The sequence below is a fragment of the Larus michahellis genome, chromosome 5 (genome assembly GCF_964199755.1).
Source record: "Larus michahellis chromosome 5, bLarMic1.1, whole genome shotgun sequence".
NCBI lineage: Eukaryota > Metazoa > Chordata > Aves > Charadriiformes > Laridae > Larus > Larus michahellis.
Window position 1 is genome coordinate 29826832 of NC_133900.1, and position 20113 is coordinate 29846944.

The 20113-nt window shown below is 44.4% G+C and overlaps 1 protein-coding gene across 5 annotated transcripts in view; it reads right to left on the minus strand.

Annotated features, from left to right (window-relative positions):
* The window catches only part of RPL34 (ribosomal protein L34), a 121663-nt gene that overhangs the window by 2180 nt on the left and 99370 nt on the right, over positions 1-20113 (minus strand). Inside the window, exons 1-4 of one of the 5 annotated variants that reach the window (XM_074589391.1) lie at positions 2164-2212; positions 1153-1226; positions 955-1054; positions 135-238 (exon numbers count right to left, since the gene is read on the minus strand). In XM_074589391.1, the coding sequence (XP_074445492.1) occupies positions 135-238; positions 955-1054; positions 1153-1217 (269 nt within the window). In that variant the 5' untranslated portion in view covers positions 1218-1226; positions 2164-2212. Of the gene's footprint in view, positions 1-134; positions 239-954; positions 1055-1152; positions 1227-1429; positions 2213-20113 lie in introns of those variants that run through there. The other 4 variants (XM_074589392.1, XM_074589394.1, XM_074589393.1 and 1 more) reach the window with 4 other exon arrangements.

Sequence of the window (20113 nt, forward strand, 5' to 3'; positions counted from 1 at the left end):
ATGCCCCCTCAACTTTAATACACCAATGTCGGACAAGAGTCTTCAAAATTTTGGCCCACATTATGAGAACAGCGAGATGCAAAAATCTCAGATGAAGTAACCTCAAGAATAAAGTTAGCTTTCTGTAAGCTTACCTGTCACGGACACACTTAGCACACATGGAACCACCATAGGCTCTGCTAACATGCTTCTTCGTTTTTGACAGCCTCATAAGAACTTTAGGACGCACAGCACGAACCTACAGAAAGCAAAAATGAGAAGTGTATCCTAAGACAGTAATTTTGGGTTAACAGCCACATTAAAAATAAATCACTTCAATGGTTTAAAAAAGCAGCACCACCTGAAGTTGACTATTCAAAATGAAAAAAAGCGAAGTCACAGCTTGTTTTATGTGCCATCTTCAGCATTCCTAAGCTGTTTTTTTTCATCCTACCACAGGGGTTCACCAACAGATTCATCGTTAAAAAATTGTTCATAACGTAGATTGTTTTCCCAAGTGTAGGAGCTGCTCACAGGCATTACTCAAGCATTTCCATCACAATGGCATTACACCAAGAATACATTTTGGAGAAAAATACCATGTTAAAACCATTCATTCCTCTTTTCTAAAACGAAAAGTCAAACTTGGCTTATGCAATTTTTTTAAAGCCTACTACCTACAGAATCCCCTCAGTTTAACTCTAAAAATTTCATCCAGTTACAACTTACAGAACAAGAAGGTTCAGTTATAACAGCAACGAGAACCACAGGCATTAAAAAAGTACTTACTCGTTAAGCTTTCAAAGCTTGTTTTACCAGTTGAAGTTTATAACATTAAGATAGGAGTATTTTAAAAAAGAAAGTCATTCCAACAACACTTCATCAAGAAACAGGCATATTACTTGAAAAGGCTCTTTTTACTGAAAAAACACATTGCTGTAAAAAAAAAGTTATGCCAGTAAGGCTAATACTTACACCACGAAGCCTTCCTGGGCATATACCACATGCCGACTTTGGTGCCTTCCCTACTTTCTTGGTGTAAAGGTAAACAATCCTGTTCCCGGGTGTTCGGGACCTAAATGCAGCAAAAAAATACTTTGTTAATGCAACAATCAAAACTTAAACTTAGCTTTCTCAAAAATTAGGTTTTCTTAGAAACTATGTGTTACTTACAGTCTGGTCTTGTTGGAAGCTGTGTTGTAGGACAACCTACGGCGGTAAGTCAGGCGCTGAACCATTTTTTACACCTAAATTAGTCAAAAACAAAGCAGCAGTAGTTAAAGGGCTCAGTGTCCACATGGAAGCTCACATATTACAGCATCACCTGCACTAAAGCACCAAGCTAGATCTGAATCAGCAGCTGCAGATTCTATATTAGCCTTAAGAAAATTAGAGCGCTTCCTCATCAATGACAGCCAACACAACTACAGTTAAAAAAACCCAATAAAACCTGTGACAGTGGATGGAACGTATTCCTGTCCAGCCTGCTGTAGGTGAACCTGCTTTGGCAGGAGGGTTGGACTAGATGATCTCCGAAGGTCCCCTCCAAACCCTACCATTCTGTGATTCTGTGAAAGTGATGTGCGATGAAGTTTCATCCGAACTAACTTGAATGCAGTTCAACATCCTGGTCTCACCAGTATGATGTCATGCTCTCCTAGAAAATTTCTTAAAGCTTTACCAACTGCGTGTTTTCCACCAGCGTCACTGGCAAGGCTAAAAAACGAGCTGGAGCAAACACAGCACTCTCCTTCCTATCTCATCTGAAGACAAACCGAACTAGTCACGCTCTAGGCCCAAACCGGAGCCTCCTCTAGACCCAGCATCTCGCTCCTGCAGCGGCGCAAGGCCCCAGCGTGCCGCCGGACGCCTTCGGAGCCCCTCGGGGCAGCCCCCCGCCGCCGGGGCTGGCGCTCCTCGGGCCTGGTCCGGAGAGATGCGGGGCACAGCGCCGCAGCCGCGGGCACCGGCTCGCTGCGGCCCGGGAGCTCCGCCGCGGAGGCCTGGGGAGGCCCGGCCTATCCGCCGCGCAGCTCTGCCCCCGCCACCGGCCCCATCGCGGGCAGCAGCACCGCCCGCCCCTCACCGGAGCCCCCCCGGACCCGCTGGTACCCCCCCAACGCCCGCCGGGCCGCGGATGCGGGCGGATGGGCGCCGACGGCCCTCAGCCTCCCAACGCCATACCTGGCGCCGCCGGACCCGGAAGAGGAAGCCGATATGCACGGGTCAACATTGAAATAGTGGCGCGCTGGAACCCGGAAGGAATAGCAGCGACTGCGCGGTATAACGCCTCTCCCTGCCGCGGCGGGGAAGGGAACCGCCATGTTGTACGGGAGCGGGCGTGCAGGCGTGGCGCCATGTTGTACGGATGGATGAGGCAGAGCAGGGCGCCGCTCAGCGGCGGGAGCAGCCCTGGCCGCGGCCAGCGGACGCGATGGAGGTGGTGGGTGGAGGAGGTGGTGGTGGTGGCGGAAGTGATGGAGATGATGGAGGTGTTGGAGGTGCTTGGTGGAGGTGGTGAAGGTGATGGAGGTGCTGGAGCCAGAGAGATGTGGTAAAGCACGACAACATCCTTTCTGCTGCAGATGCTTCACTTTTGCCACGGATCCTACGCATATGCTCTCTTTCCCCCCCCACACTTTTTTTTATTTTTTGTATGTTTTACTGAAAAGCTTATTTTTCTAGAACACCTCAGAAAGAACATTTTGTTCTTTATCATGGCAGTTACACAGTTGTAGGCCCATAAGCCCTTCTCAGTCTGCTGTTCTAAGCTCTAAATTACGAATCGCTCGTACATGCTTTTTCGCACCAAAGCACCGTGGAAACCGTTGAAAAGAGCTGTGCTCTCAGGCAAAACTCACCCGGGCAGAAGGCTGGTGCCCCTTGCAGGGTCCCCCACCCCTTCTCCTGCCAGCCTCGGTGGGGAGAGGTTTGCACCCTCCCTCTTTTCGCCGTGTTCAAGTTCCTCAAGAACACCGCGCCTGGAGCACCCGAGTGCTCTCCTTGCCTCTCCCTTCCTCTCGAGATGCTACCACCCGGTGGCCGCCTTCTGGCCCCTGTGCCCGTCTGACAGGCTGATCCCGAAACCGGGCTCTGTGGAGGGCAGCAGGTACTGACACTGGCCTGACGCCTCCTTGCTGCGCTGGCAGCTGCGCGGGGACCCTCGGGAAGAAATTCCTCCTGCCCGTTTACCACGGCATGTGCTTTCCTCACGGGCGCCAGGGTGGGTTCTCGGGCAGGAATACGAAGAGATAAAACTTCCTCTGCTGGTCCCGTCAAAAGTCCACCTGGCCCAAAATCCCATTTCCAAGCCATAGGTACCTAGGAAAAGCATAAGGGAAGCAGGACATGGATAGTCGATCGTTCCCTTAATACACCCTCTGCATGTTCAGCACCTTAGAGCTGGGTTGTGTTTTCTGACTTTTGTATTTAATAGCTGTAGACCCCTGAGAAAAGGAAAGAAAGGAAACAGCAAGAGCTAAGGGAGCGTAAGATGGCTTGTCAACTGCCAGAAACAGCGGTCCAGTAGTGCCGGATTTCTGGTTACTAAAAAATAAACACATAAAAACGACCCCTATCAGCCCCTTGCAATTGCATTAAGTACCGCTTTTGTAGGAACGAAAGGAGGAACGCTAGCTAGCAGGAGCCCCGCTGGATTATGTTTCTTCTCCCAGATGTTTGTTTCAGCTCCCCTCGCATGCACACAGGTCCCTGACAAGCTGAGGAGCACGCTGATGAGCAGCTGGCTACACCGATAGCTGGCCGCTATCCATTTGCGGCCTCCCTAATGCAACCTGCTCCCACCCCACCACCTGGCACCGACACATCCAAGACCAAGAGGTGTTGAAGCACACGTTTTCATCCCTTCTGCTCCCCAGCCTCTGCTGCTGGTGGTGGCCCTGCTCTGCCGCACAAAGTCCATCCCCGGCTTCTCGTGGTGCCTGTGAACACGTGGTGGCCGCTGCCACGACTGATGCTGAACTTGTACGGGCAAAGTCTTCGCGTGGCGTCCATGGGACATGGCCACCGGCAAGGAGGGCACGATTGGGCCCAGTGGCTGCGAGTCCTGAACTCTCCCGTGCTCCGCTGGCCTGAACCATGTTCTGGAGCGATAACCAGGGACCTGTGCATTAAATATGTAGGATGCTGCTGCTGCCATCGTTAGCGGCTTGGGCTTTGCTTTTGGAGTGTGGTGGGTGCTCAGAAAGCTTTGATGTGTGCTCCTGGCCTTATTTACAGGCTCGTAACTCCCTGTTCATTGTACTGCCTCCTCCCTGTTTTCAATCTATAATTATTATTTTCGTTAATTATTGGCTCTTTTTAAGTGCAAATTATGGACACCAGATTTTTTCTAATTCATGAAAGAAGAGAAAATATGTATGAACTAGATTTTAGGGTATATTTAAAATAGGAGCATATTTCAGACGACAAGTAAATTTCAGAGCAATTAGAGTATTTAATATGAACTTTCTAGGCCCAGAACCCTGGGGGGAATAAGAAAGCCAATTAAATTAGATTAAATAATCATGCCTAAATATAAAAGTGTAACAGAATCCAATTGTTAAAGAACAACACTATTAAATTACAATGGAATAGTTTAGTTTAGATGTTGTCAGTGCAACAGGTTACTGTTTTATTATTGAAGAACAAGATATATTTTTTTGAACTTACCCAATTTGGGCTCTAAAGTCAACCGGTGTAAATTTTGGGAGCTGTCAATTAAATTCCAGCAGTTTGCTTCTGCTGATGCGCTGGCCTAGTTTTTCAAACATTTTCAGTTTATTTTGTAAGAGGAATAGGGCTGTCAGGCAAACAGCTCGCCAGAACATCTAGAACTGTTAGCTTTATGACAACTGGTTTAACGCTATCTAATGTAGGCATAAGATTTGAAGCAGGAGCTCACTAAGCCCATTTTGTACAGATTAGTGCTAGTCAGGGGATTCTCTCATGTTCTCTGCTACTCCTACCTCTTCACAGGACCGAACCGTCTCTTTTGGGAGCAGTTATTTTCCATGTCCGACATGTCTCATTAACTCTTTCTACACTGTCTTCTTTCCTTGAATACAACAGAGGGGACGGATTAGCAAACGCACAACCCATCGATGTGGAAAAGTAACAGTGGCATCCTATAGAAATCATTTTTTCTCTGCCTAGGAAGCATAGGGCCTGAGGATGTGCGCTTTTTCCCTTGAGAAAACTGGAGGTTGGATTCCAGGGTGTATTTGCTTATTGTCAGTGTAAAACTGGAAATCCCTTTTCCACTAGCGGTGATTAGGAATATAATCATATCTGATGGAAGATTAGTAATGCGATGCATTTTGCACCGCCAGCAATTTGTCACCGTGTTCTGTTTACTGCACCAGAAGAACGGTTTGTTCCCAGTTTAAGACCAGTTCTTGATTTGTTGACCATCCTTGCTTTCTTTTCCACATGGTCCTCTCCTTAACTCTCTTTTTTCTGAAAGTCTCTTTCTATGCGCACAGCTGTTCGCTTGGTCACATGGGAAGTTCTGTCAGAAAGACAGCAAGAATGCCCTAAGGCTCGATAAGCCTGGCTGGACCCCCGAAAAGCATCCCCCTTTACTTTGCTGCCCTCCTATCTCACTTCCAGGGATCTCTCAGGCCCCAAAAGGACTCTGCTGCTCCATCAGCCCCTCTTCATGGATGCTTCTGGGGCTGCCCTGCACCATAAGCTTCAATTAAAAAATGAGAGATTGTTTTCACTCGTATTCACTGCTGTCACTTGACCTAGGCTGGCAAATTCTGAGGCATGGGAAGGAAAGCGAGCCTATGCGCAAGCACATACTGGGTATGGCAGAGAGGAAAAAAAGCGACAGCTGATGGACATACTGCTCCCGTTAAGCCGCAGCCGCAATTCCATTTCTACAAACAGCGGATAGATCTGTGTTTTAGAAATGTCTCATTGAAAGCAGAATCCAACCTCAGGTGCTGCTTGGATATAAGCAGCAGGATTAGGTCTGTAAATGGGGAAGGAAGCAAGAAACCTTGGAAAAGTACCAGCAACTGCCGGAAAGGGCAGAAAGAAGAAGAGGTCCTATGGTCCACTGTCTCTCCAGAGCTAATTTTTTTCTTAAAAATCCCGTTCCCTTTCCTCGTTAACTATGCGGCATGTGTTACAATCTTATTATACTAATTTATATCAACATAACCTTCCTCAACACGGACCTGTGCAAATTACGTTATGAGAAACTGTAGTTCATTTCCATTTCAGTGGAGCTTGTTAAACAAGCAAAATTATTTTGTAGCAAAGGGAAAAACAATTTAGTGGAATGCACTCCTAGCATAGGAAGTACATAACATCATATTTGGGTTGAAACTTTTTCTGTCAGAAATGTCATAACCCCGTAAGAAACAGAATTAAAATCCCGTTATTTTAATTTACATCTAGCCACGAGATAAGTAAAGTTATCATTGAAATTCTAATTAAATAGGATGATTGACTAAGGTAGGACATCAAAGAAGAGAAGTGAATATGATAAGTCAAAGTCTTATTAATTAGTCCGCGTGGAAGAAATTCCAGGGACGTCAAGCTGAGGCTGCTGCAAGGAGAAAAAAAGCAGACAAGAAAATGTGTGTTTCTTTGAAGTTAGGAACTGAGATAGTGATGGAGGTAATTGTGTCTGACTGGATCCAGTAATGAAGAGCCGTAAATCAGACCTAGGAATCGGAGGAAAGATTCTAGTAACGAATGTGGCTGCCCCCCTGCTGCGAAGAAACAGAATGCAGAGCTGACTAATTGACCCAGTCTATCTCCCAGTAGCTCTCTGTTATTATTTATTAATTTTTAATTTCTGAATTATTTACGTTCTGGGAAATTATTTTTGACAGCCTGTTAGGCGTGCCAAAGTTAATGGAGGATGAAAGGACCGGTACTAGAATTAGCAGGGATGTAGTCACAGGCTACTGAATTTAATGATTTTGGAAGGGAAAATTGATTTCACACAGTGTGTCACTTTATACTACTTTAGGGATACACCAGCTATTTGATTAATTGAGGAATAACCAACTCAAAGTATATTTGAAGTGTAAATGAATCACAGTGCTCAGCTGTTTATTTTTCCCCTTTTCTGATGAGAACACTGAGTTTGCTTAAAGTTGCTGATTAAAACCAATACAGGTAGGCCCCATACTCACACCTGCTTACTTTCTCCTGCCTAAGAAAAAAAAAAAATAATCCCACCATCCGGAGGTGGGATGCAATCCTCCACCTCGCTTGGGATGGAGTTCGTCCTTCCTACATGACGCCTAATTACAGAGGCTTTGTGCGCGCTCCCCCTCCCCCTGCAGAAAGTGTTTAAGAGGGAGCAGGGTGCCAAGCCCGCGGGCAGTGCAGGCAGCTGAGGCAGGAATTCTGCACGGTGGCGGCTCATGGCCGCTTTTCATCCAGTCCCCGAGATGAAGTAGGGTTCCCTGGCCTGTGACATCTCCCACTTCGGTCCTCCCGGGGCAGTGGCGGTGTGTCGGTCCACCCATCTATGGTGCGGAGCAATGGGAAAATAAAGGGGCTCTGCCCAGCTCTTCCAGGCCGTGAAAATGCTATTTCATCCTCGGCATCAAATGCAAGCTTTGTTCTTTAAAACAGGAAGGGCTACTTACCATGGAAAATGTTGACCATACTTGGGTGAGGTAAAGAATAACGAAAGATCAATCGTGTGTCAGTGTACCTTTAAAAAAACATATGTGTGTTCATGATTTAAAGATATGTGAAGAGGTACAGGAAGGTTTTGCTGCTTAGGTTCTCTAAGGGGTTTATAATTCATTTAAACATCTCCCTGGGTTATTTTTCTGAGCACTTCAGGAGCACTAGGAACATTTCTTTGTGTTGTCTGACTGACGGGAACATGCAAAGCTAGCCTGGGTTTCTCTGTTACCTTTCGGATTATACGAGGGGCAATTAGCGATGCAAGGAGGATCAGCTACAAAAGGGTGTTAAAGGCAACGTGTGACCTGTGGCCTCTGCTCCGGGGATTGCTACGTTATCACATTTTTCAGCATGTGCAGACTGGACTGGATCCTAGAACAAAAGCCTGAAGCAGAAACTATTTTTCTGAGTCTCCCGAATCTGCGAGAGATCTTTGGGTTTATTTCGTGATTGTTATTAAAACTTTCTAAAGAAGAAATACTGTGCATGATGTCAATAAAACAACACAAAATAAGATTTTCAAGATTGCACTTTTTGTGTGCAATAAAATTGTATCACTGAAACTACACTCATTGCCATGCAATTCTAAAGAGTTCAATTCACCAGTGGCAGAATCAAGCACCCAAAATTTCATAGAAAACTTTTTATATATTTAGATGATGGCTTAAGAAACAGCGAGCCATATCTTCAGACGTTACAGAACAATTAGGTAATTTATGCTACTTGAAGATCAGCCTTACAGTTTTAAAATGGCCAATGGAAAACCAAATACCTTCCACAGTACATGTAGAAATTAACCCTAAAATATTTACATTCAACAAATGCAATTAGGTATTTGGATGAAGGTGATTTAGCGTGCTCTGCTGTTCTGTACTGGAATGAATCCATCACAGAGCTGGCTTCTCCTTATTTCAATATTAAAACAAAAGGGGTATGCTTGCAGTGTAGCACCCTGGGAATTCAGCTCAGAAGTCCAATTAACAACAACTAATTCCCCATACTGCCGATTTACCCCTAAGAGTTGGCTAGATATAATGTCATGCATTTTGCATTTAAACTTTTAATGCCCAGAGGATAACAAAAATCTATCCTGATCGCTTTTTATTTTCATCATACGAAGACAGGAGAAAGCATCCCTTCTTCCCCCTTCAGTTAAGTGTATGCATACGTCGGCGCAAAGTCTATGAAAGGAGCTGTCTTCTGCTTTCTCTCGTGCCTCCCTATCCTACTTCTCCATAAATGCCGTCCTTCTTCAAGAAGACAGGAAGGTAACAATCCCTCTGGGTGTGTTTCCTGTATAGACAAGGACATCTTAAAACACCATCGAATTATTCACCTTCGAATGATGATCTACTGCTCATTCACTGGGCCAAGTTTACTGCCCTTTAGGCTGTCACGCTCTGTGGTACGCAGTGTCTACTCCCCTCATGCTGGTTTTCACTACAGCAGATATCAAGGTAACGCCCTGCTGTGAGCATATGTTAAAAGCTACAACTGTAACTTGCTGTAAATCGTAATGACCGTTCTATAACATGCTAAAGATTGGGCAAAGACTTTCAAGAATTAGAATGATCTTCTGCAACTCAATTTTGCTCACAATGTAAGTCAGATTTGAACCAAATTCTCCAAAGGTAAAAGTCCAGCACGTTACTGCAAACTTTAAATGCAAAAGGGAGACAAGCAGAGAGAGAGCAAGAGAGAGCATATGTACACATGAAGCTTTGGATATTCCTCACGAGGTACAACCTAAAGCATACATTAAAAATTAGGGACACATTAAAATATCTAGCTATCTGTCCAGATATACCTTGACTGGTGTTTACCAGAAAAAATTAAGGCCTAGATGTACCCATATACATCTGTATTTACGAAGTTTTGCAACAAAGAAATAATGCCGAATAACACAAGATCACCCTGGTTGAAGGGAATCTGGAAGAAAAAGGAAGTGGTCTGAGAGGAAAAAAACAGAGTATATTAAAACGTAAAGCAAATCATATCACACTGCTTGATAGCAACACAAAATGTGACACTGTGCTGGAAAACATGCCGGGATCAATGTTAGGTAGCTGTGCCTGCAGAGCAGCAGGTTATTGTATAGAATATACAGTGTATGTTCTCTACAATGAGGGTGGTGAGACACTGGAACAGGTTGCCCAGAGAGGTGGTGGAGGCCCCATCCCTGGAGACATTCAGGGCCAGCCTTGATGAGGCTCTGGGCAATCTGATCTAAAGATGTCCCTCCTTACTGCAGGGGGTTGGACTAGATGACCTTTAAAGGCCCCTTCCAACCCAACACATTCTATGATTCTATGATTCTAAAGCTGCCTACGAAATATTTCTGCAACATTGTACTTTGCTGTGCATGGCAAAAAAACCCAGACTGTGTTATTTTTTCATGAAGCTGTGAGGAACTTGGCTTATGCTTGGGATCAGACTGGCTGCCCCTTACAGGGGTTTCTGAGTTGCATATTTGCAGATTCAAGGCCAAATTTTCAGAGGGGCTCACAGGCAGCTTTCCAAGCCCTCGCTGCCAAACTGCGAGCCAGGCTTCTCACAGGTCGAGGAATCGGAACGAGTGAACGGGAACCGAGCTCTTATGAACATCCCAGACGAATTGGCTGACTCCTCTCTTAGCAGATATGCCTGTGACAGAAGTTGAGACAGCTGAATGCAGTATTTCTGAGGTTCTCAGATGTGAATTTTAGTACCTGTCTGTACGGAGCTGGCAGGTGCGAGCACGAGCCTCCTCTGAACTTCTAAAGAAAAGTGTTGGCTGCATCTCATTCTTGAGCAGACTTTTAGATTGCTCTGTCCCCTCTTCCCCATGAGCAGCAAAACCAGCAGAAGTCTGAGAGGCTGATCCTGAAACAGGGCTCCGTGCAGAGCAACACGAATCCCAAAACAGGTCTCCGGAGAGTAACACAATACCCACATTTGTGTAACCCCCCATGGTCAAACTTCCCACTCACTGGGAAGCAGAGGAGGACAGTGGTGCTAATGATTCTCTCCCTTCTAAAGCCTCTAAATTTTATGTGCTTTGAGGAGATTCAAGACACACATTAAATTTTGATTAAAGGGACACTGACAACTTACATTAAGCTTAGAATTTAGGGTTCTGAAACAGGCAGTTGTAGGTGGGTGCGAGCTTGCATTTTGGATTCAATGATTTTGGGTGTTGATATTTCTTTGCAACAGGGCAAAGACAAGTATCTTATCTTTGAGCTGAGAACAGAAGACATCAAAAATTAACTTGATTAGAACCAAAAGTAACATGGCCCACTCTAGCTTTGCTGCGGAGGGAGACAGAAACACAGATGGGAGATAATATGTAGCTTCCCAAATGTATTACAGCTCACCAGTTGTGTGTGGTGTGTGAGAAGCTTGTTGTTTGTTTGTTTGTTGTTTAATGTGGGTTTAACAGTGATAAAAAGCCACGCTAAAGTCCTATTTTAAAGAACCGACTAGAGTGAAAGGAAAAGTCACAGCAGCATAGGGACTAAGCTGCACCAAGTAAACGCCTTTGCGTCTGCTTTTACTTTATAGTGAATACATACAAAAGGTGAATCTGTCTTGTGTTTAATGTATCGTCCACTGCAGCTAACAAGGGAGTAGCTAATTACTTTCAATGACGAGAGAGATTTCCAGCAACTCATTTAGCCTATGACGGGAGCCAGACCCAAACTAAGTTTTCCAAGGGGAGAGACTAAAAGACAACACCTCACTGTAGCTTTAAGGTACGCTAACCCTATAGAAAGAGTATTACCCAGAAATGCTCATTCTCACAGAAACGATGGGAATGTGAATCCAGATCTTCATCTGATAAAAACCAGCTCCCTGAACACAGCTATGTTGATTTATAATAGCCAAAGGTCTGACCCCCACAGCCCAAAAAGAATTAGCTGGAGCCACAGAAACCTTCTGCAGTAAAGATGTAGCTCAGTTTTGTCTTGGCTCAACCAAAAGCTGGGTTTCTGCTGCAGATTTCTCTGCTGTCTTTGCAATATTCATTCAAACAAGCCTTTCAAGGGAACAGGCCAAAGAAATCAAAGGGAAAGGCAACAATGGCTGTGATTTTCTTTTTGTTCTTCATAGAGCAGAAAGAGCGAAGCAGACCTCAGATAACCAGCCCTGTGGCTTCAGGGTGCAATGATAGCACCTCCTCCCAGGGTCCGTGCAGCAGGTGAGAGGTCCTTCCCAAAGCTGTAGCATTAAGTATATATGATACGTAACATGAAGGATGAAATAAGGCCATGCTACTGTGCTGGAGATGGTAGAGAGCGGACGAGCGCTGGAACACAAATTGAAAACTACTTGTTAAACAAGGTTAATTTGTTCTCCTTCCACAGTGTAAAATGGCTTCAAACACTTCTAAACTAGGTCATTTGACTGCTCAAGAAATACATGGTGCTAGGCAGCTGTCTAGAGCAACAAGTTTATTGGAGAGTTTGATTGCATCCCAAAAGCATGCTAGATATTTCTGACCATATCAAAGAAAACTCAACTATATTATCGAGGCACACTAATGAGGCGGTTTGTTTAATTGAAATACTTTAAGTTTCCATGTAGTACAGCATGAAAAAATCATTATTTTCATTAGATGAGCTACTCGTTAGCTGAAAATCTAAGTTACAAAATATCACAGTGTGAGATAATAAATACATTGTAAAATGCATTAAATCCAGGTTATTAAAAGGAATTTCTATTTAAAATATATGGTCATGTAATTTAAGCATATTTCCTAGTATTAGGAATCAGGTTTGGCTCTTTGAAAAATACAGCCCAAGCCAAAGGACCTCATCGTGCTCTCATTGCAATCCCTCTGAAAACACTGACCCGTTACAGCCTGGATAAATGACTCGATTATTCTGTGTCACAATTCTGTAGTAACGGGGTTTTCGTGTAGCAGCTAGAAGTTCTGAGATGCACCTAAAGGGCCCAGTTTTGACCTTGAATTCATCACTGCTCTCTCTGTTTGATGCAATCATTAAGAGAAATTCAGGAAGTGCTTTATGGTTTGTATCGTTAGGGGCAAACGTTCACCTAAAATTGTAAGACTTGGAGAAGTGAGTTTTATGTAAGAGCACGCATCTTCATGGGACAATTTAAGAACTGTACTGATCTCCTGAAGAGGTTGCAATTTGAGGCCATTATGAGTCTGCGTGAAACAGGAAAAATGGCTGGAAGGGACCTCTGGAGCTCACCCAGTCCAACCCCTCTGCTCAAAGCAGGGTCAGCTGGAGCAGTTTGCCCAGGACTGTGTTGAGTTGGGTTTTGAATATCTCCAGGGACGGTGACTCCACAACATCTCTGAGCGGCCTGTTCCCATGTTTGACCACCTTCATGGTAAATAAGTTTTACTTTATGTTTAAACTGAATGTCCTGCATTTCAGTACTTCCTGTATTTCTGGCTCTGTGTTCTTTACTCCCCCTCACTCATATTCATACAGATTGATTAGATTCCCTTCGAGGCTTCTCTTCTTGAGGCTAAACGAGCTCAGGGTCCTAATCTGCATACCGAGAGCTCTTCCTGATCACTAACATTTAAACATTCATCTGAGATGAGGAGGAAATTGTATTTTGGTTACCGATTCACAGATGGGCTTGGTCCATGTTAAAAAAAAAAAAAAAAGAGTAACGTAAGACTTGCAAGTATTGCTTTATGTAGTTTTACAATGGGGACAAGTTTTATCCTTCTTCCCTGCACAATCCTCCCCCGCACCCCATCTTTTCTATGTCTTAGACTAATGAGGGTATTTTGACCCCAGCTCTTAGATCAATGGTTCCTTCCTAGCTTACTGCTGAATATACCACAAGGCATCTTCTGCCTCATGTCATTTGTGCTTTCTCTCTCTCTCCTCCCTTGCTGAGGGATTAGTCCACCAGCACTGTGAAGGTGTCCTTATGGCATTACTCTGTCACTAATCTAGCCGGCACAGGTCAACACGGTTGTGCAGAAACAGCCCCGAGGTTTAGCAGCCACATCTTAATTCCTCAGGCGTCCTGGGCATGCATTCAGGTTGCCTCCACATGTTGGCATCCAGTGATGTTGATACATCTTCACAGCTATTGCTCTTCCTGCCAGCTAGAGTCAAGTCAGCGAAGCTGAACGGTGCCACCAAGAGCACATGGACATGGGAGGAGATACAGCAGGACTGTTGAAAGATCCCCTTAGCCAGTAAGCCAGCCAGCGATTCAGGAGAGTGTACAGATTACAGATGGTGCAATAATCTCACAACTGGCCAAATTTGGAGCCTAAGCAATACTTATGTGGAGATGAGCATACATTAAAGGCTGCCAATGTGACAGCAGAGAGGGCCAACATTGAGGCTTGCCCAGGAATGGGCATGCTGCCCCCACATAGCCACCTGCTGAGATCTTTCTTGCCAGAAATGCAAGTAATCCTGGTAGGGCAGGTGCCTGGGGGGATCAAGTCCTTAGTCAAAAACAAAAAAGAAATGCAAAAACCCAGGCCACCTTCATACACCTGGCAAGAGCCCCTCTGCAGTCAGCCTGCAGACTGTAAACTCTGGAGGTGGGAGCACAAGGGATGAGAGCTGCACCCCACGCTCCTGCCTTTCCCTCAGTTTTGAAAACAGACTTTTCTTCCTTTGTGGAGACAAAGTTGCACATCTTTGAGTTATCTCTTGCTCCTCTCATTTTCTGTGGGTTTTGTTAAAGATTTTTAGAAGCCTTTCCTTTTTTTTTTTTTTTTTTTCCCCTACTGGGGCCAACAGGGATGCAGCTTGCAGATTAGTACTACTGTTAGCTCTCTTTAATAGGGCTTTTCTTATCCCATTTAAGTAGAATAAAGAAGCTTCATTTGTTAGCTTAAAAAAAAATCAAGACTTTAATTCTTGATCATTGCTCCCAAGAGAACCCAGTTGGAGTTCTCTCATCATCACTGATCAAGTCTGAACTTTTTTTGTTTGCTATTCAATTTCATTTGCTTTCATCATTTCAGAGCACTAACAGGCTTTCAGCCCCGCTGAAACATAGGATGGGGTTTTAACTGTATTGCGATGAAGTCCCTGTAGCAATGGAAAACTGCTACATAGCATTTAGTTACGTAGTCTCCCTTCCATAAAACCTGCATTTACATTGAATTAAAATTCACTTGCTGACTATTTTAATCATACTGATTAATACTCCATATGGCTTTTTCTTCTTTTATATTATTTATTTGTCTTAGAGAGACTGTCAGTCAATTTCTCTGATTTCAGACCAGAGAGAGATTTTATCTCCGACCAGTGTAAAAATCTTTCTGGTTACTAAACTGCTGTGGATCACCATCTAGATCCACTGCTAAAATTATATCTATGCAACGAAGCTTGCTTATGCTATGGATAAACTTGCTCTGATATTTTATAAACGGTATTTTTTTCTTAAGAGGACCCAAGGATGAATTTGCAAGGCGGATCAGCATAGAGACCAAGTCTGCAAAGCAGTTTTCCTGTTAGCATACAATCCATCGAGGCCCTCTCTCTGGTTGCTTGTGCTTACCATCGCCTAAGTGAGGAGATGTCCAAGTGGGGGTTTTATGAGTGAAATCTTTCCTAGATTTGCTCCGTGAGTGCTCCTGGAGGGTGATCGTTACCCGGGCTGTTAGCCCTTGCGTAGAGAGAAAGCTGTTGTGATAAACGGATCGAGTATAAGCTACTGTTGGACCATTCCCAATAAACGCAAGGCAAAGCTCTCATTTTTGTTCTTCAGGGTCCTTGTAATTTTCTGTTCGGGCAAAACCCCAGTTTTCAGAGAGGATCTGAGTAAGAGAGTGAGGCCCTGAAGTAGTCGATCTGCTCAGCCTCTGCTGCTTTTCAGCTTAGGTTTTGTGCTCAGAGTGCTCATCTGTGTTTGTAAGTTTCACGGCTCACATGCCTGAAGGAAGTCATCAGCATCAGTTTGGGGGGCATTAGAGATGTTTACCTGGCAGCAACAATACAAAATACATGTTCCTTCAACCGCAGCTGGCAGAGAGAGGGAGGCTCTCTGCCGAAGACTCAAAGGCAGGAGCACACCCAGCAGGTCGTCCTTTGCCACATGAAAACAGGCACGCTGCTCCTTCTAGTGAGGAGCACTATATGGCTCCACCTCGGTCCAGCTGACGCTACCCCAATGCCCCAGATTTTTCTGCAGCCAGCTTGTGGTTTCTCCTTGGGAAGAGAGAGCTGTGGGAAGAGAGCTCTCTGCACCTTGCCCAGTGCATGGGAACAGCTGCAGTTTGAAACGTACAAATAACTTTTTTACCCCAAGCAGTTTCCAATTAATGTGCAGATGGAAACCGCATAGATGGTCTGTGGGAGAGATTCCTTGCTTGGCAAAGGACGGATTATTGCTTTTATGAAATGCCATAAGATCTCTTCTAGCAGAGTGCCTTGTTTTTTAGGATCCAGCTCCAGTTCAGGGAGCTCAGATTTGTACCAAAGGACTAATGTTGCTGGAATGTAAACCTGTCATTTCATGGAACTGAGATGCAGAAGATAGTCAGGAAAATCCAACTTCTGTAAAAATTACACCATTTTGTATGGCGTACGCACACGGTTTTATGGTGTAGAAAAATGTTAGGTCATGCGGTTTACCAGTGTGAATCCCCTGCTGTCCCTTACATAGCTGAAAGTGCTACACACTTCTGAATATCAAAGCTTTTATTTTAAAAGGAAAACTGGAGAATCCTAGTTTTAGGCAGCTCAGATTTAAACACATTAGACTTTATTTTTTCTCAAATCTCCTCATTTGTAAAACAAAACCAAATTCAATCTTTCCTTGTCCATTGTGATTATTGAGATAATTACTTTGCAAATAATTACTTTGTAAACAATTACTTGTAAAGCCTTTAGAGATCTTCAGATGATAAGTGGCAGAAAAATACAGGACATGATAATCTTTTCTATCTTTTTTCTCTTAGCATGACTATAACTTGTTCTGTTCCTCTACATTTTTCCACAAATATTGCCAAAGAAGGAAAGATATTGCCAAGGAATCAGATTGCCAGAGAGTGTTTTTAAAGTCAAGAGGCAGATTTTCTTCTAAGTTCTTTTTGTATTAGATAAATGCATTGTCATTCCAGTTTCTAAGCATGACTAGTACAGTTAATTGCTCTTTCATCCACTGAAAATTGAGATGATTAGGTCAGGGTGAAAGTAGAAGGCCTTTGCCATATTGTACGTGGAATATATTTTATGTGGAACCTACATGGCAGGTTCCACCTGGCATCATCATGTCCCAGATGGGTTATTTTGGGTTATCATAACAGGTTGGTTATTAATTGCGTTATTAATACAATAGGTTCTCCCTAAGCTTATGCAGGGGATTGGATGGTTAGTCCATGATGATTTTGCCTTCATGTATGGAACCTGCAAATAACGGGTACAATAAATATGTCAAAAAGCACAGATAAGCTTTGCAAATGAAAATGTGTTCTCAACTGCACATATGGGCTAAAAAAAGTTATGATTTTCGTGGGGATAATTCTCTAAACTGAATTGTGTTGTGAATAACTGCAGCTTAGATTTTCTTCTGCAGATGGATCCATCCTCAATAGAGGGCAGTAGAGGATGTAAATGTAACTGTTGATCTGTTCACTTTCTTGCGTTCAGATCAATTCTCTAATATTCTTTCAACCAGCTTTAATATGGACCCTTTTATCTTAAAAAAGGAGGAAGTAAGAGTGTTGGCCATCTGGGAGACACACTGCCATCAACCCAGATGTTAGTATCCTTCTGTACCATTTACTCAATCAACGTGACATCGAGTTGTGCTGAGTGGGTGGGTCAGAGAGTGAAAGCATGGGAAGAAGAGAAGATAGGGTTTTCCTGGAAGGGGAAGGTCACTAGTCCTGTGCCTTCACAAGGGAAAAATCCTGGCATTACTTCATGACTGCAGTCTAATAGCTCTTAGTAGCCCTGAGAAACAGCACTAAATTTTCCCAGTGAAAACAAATGAGAAAGTAGAAACTTCCCCGTGCACATGTCAGTGTAATTATCAACTACCGAGAGGTTTTGCCTAAAGCGAATGAACTCTGCTGGCTTCAGCCCCAGGTGTGAAGCCAGGTACCCCAGCTGGGTGCTGGGAGGAGGCAGCGCTGGGAGCAGGAGGGAGCTGTGGCAGTAGTAGCCTTCGCCGGCCATTCAGGCCAGGCAGGATGGCTGCCGTGCTCAGGGCGGGGAGAGCAAGGCCTCGAGACGAGCCCGGGAGAGGAAGCCAAAGCCCGACTGAGGGAAGAGCTGGGATATCGAGGAGCTGGAGCACAGCCAGGGTGGTAAAGGCCAAAGTGGAGCAAAAGCAGGGCAAAGCTTCAAGCAGCTGTCTAAATGTACTGAAGTCTAGACCAAAATACCATGCTGGAGACCCTTCGCTTGAATCCGCAAGCACCTCCGTGGGGTGGCCTTGGCACAAGTTAGGCTCTCTAGGCCTGTGTATATCCTTGGTTGCTTTATGACACATATCACAAAAGCATAATTTGGTTTCAAGTATTACAAATAGCACCTTTGTCCTTTCCACAATGTTCACTGGGCAAAGCACCGATGGGATGTAAACACACTTGTAACGTATGACACGAGCCTATCATTTTCTACCTGCCAAGCATGGATACGTTTGGCATCTCAGTGTCATCTCCTTTACCTCCCAGCTTGCTCCCCCAGCTTCACTCCCCACCTTGCCAGGGCCCTCAGAGCTGCTGCTTCTCTTAGTTCTGCCATATGCAGCCCCAGTGCCGATGGCCACGTTGCCCTCTCTGTACTATCACCATGTCATTCCCGCTGTATCGCCCCCGACCATGCCATCTTCGGTTAGATCCCCACCACTCATAGTTAAGCACCGTGAAAGATCTAGGTCTTTAGGCTTTTTAGCCAGCTATAGTAAATAAAGGCTGCTGGAGATCAGATGGAGTTCTTACAGTTCAACAGAACATAGAAGAAACCACCAATACTTTATTTTTCCCTATGAAGTAAAGCTCCTTTCTGTTCTCTGTCTTGCTCAAACCTGATTTCTGTTCAATTTATGTACCTCTCTGAATTTTAGTGATGGCGAAGCCTTATTTTTCAGAATTATGTACGTACTCTGTATGGTCCTACTACGTTGCTCATACATTCCTACGGGCAAAATGTATGAATATTTGAATTAAAACTACTAAAATGCATCTGCTGGCTTAGAAGATGTCAGCTATATGAATGAGGTACATATTGTAGCTTTCTGCATTGTTTTGTTCTCATACAGAACAGCAGACAGCACCTGAGGCAGCCCACAGTGCTACCTCAGTATAGGCTGTGTATTCAAGTTTATCTTCCCCAGTATTGACTGAGAAATGCAGCAAGTCTACTCAAGTTGACAACAAAAAGCAAGAGCCTGCTGAAAGGAAAGGATGGGAGAAAAAGTCTGTTGTGAATTTGGATGGGGGATTTCAAATAATTTGAGGTTTCAAGGGGAAGGTCTTTTTGGTTCAGAACATGTTATGCAAAAGTCACAAATGCTGGATCTGAACTCGGTTTGGAGGCAGATTATGAAAGGGCCTTGGAAGGAAGATAAAGAAGGAGAGGGAAAAAGTTGCTTCAAAGGGATGAGGAACAGGATGTCCATATAGAAGAGTCTCCTGTGGGATTCCACAGCAACATAAGGTGGGGTACAGTGAGAGTGAGTCCTAATCCCCCCAAATCTCTCACAGCAGTCACCACAGCTGGGCACCTTTCCGTAAAAAGCTAACAAGCAAATAAACAGAAAGGCAGAGCCACCACTCGGAAGATTTTTTGGATGGGTATCTCTCTGCATCAGCCAGAATTCTTCTAGTCCTTCTTTTCCATAATATCCTAAGTACCAAGCTTACAAGGGCTGCACTTAAAAAAAAATAAAATATCACAATCTTTCCCTAAATAGCTCGCTCTTCTGTAAGGGCCAATATCAAGATGGCCAGAAGGTTCACTAGGGAGAGAAGCAAGACATTGCTGTCTTCCCACTCCCCGGTGGCTGAGCTCCTCTGCCTTATAGCTAACCTGCTGCAGCAGCTCTGTTCAAAGCTGAAAAACTCCCACTGGTGATGCTGGTACGCTTGGGTCCCAGTGATGAGAGCCGCCTTCTGCAGATGTATCAGCACAGCCAGCTCAATAGCACATTTTCCCGGGAGGTGATAAGACTGGTTGGGACAGTAAATAATTAGCTTTTCTGCCTTCGGCTATAGAAATGGTTATGAATTTTTAAGCAACGAGAGTGATTGAAGCCATTTCTGTTTGCTTTCTTTTAGTTGTGTTGCAAAGTTTAGCTTCAAGAAGGAAAATACCCTCAGAGGAGGTTGACAGACAGGTGGGAAAATACAAAAATGCCAAGAGATCAGAGGTAAGTCAGTGAGCATTAAAAGCTGGGGGAGAAGGTCTTGATAAAAGGGGGTGGCTTTCATAACAAAGGAATTATCTTTCTTGTTCAGTCCTTCCTTTATCTGATAACAGGCTATTCCCCAAGAAAGTTGGCTCCTGGGAAGTTAGTTTCA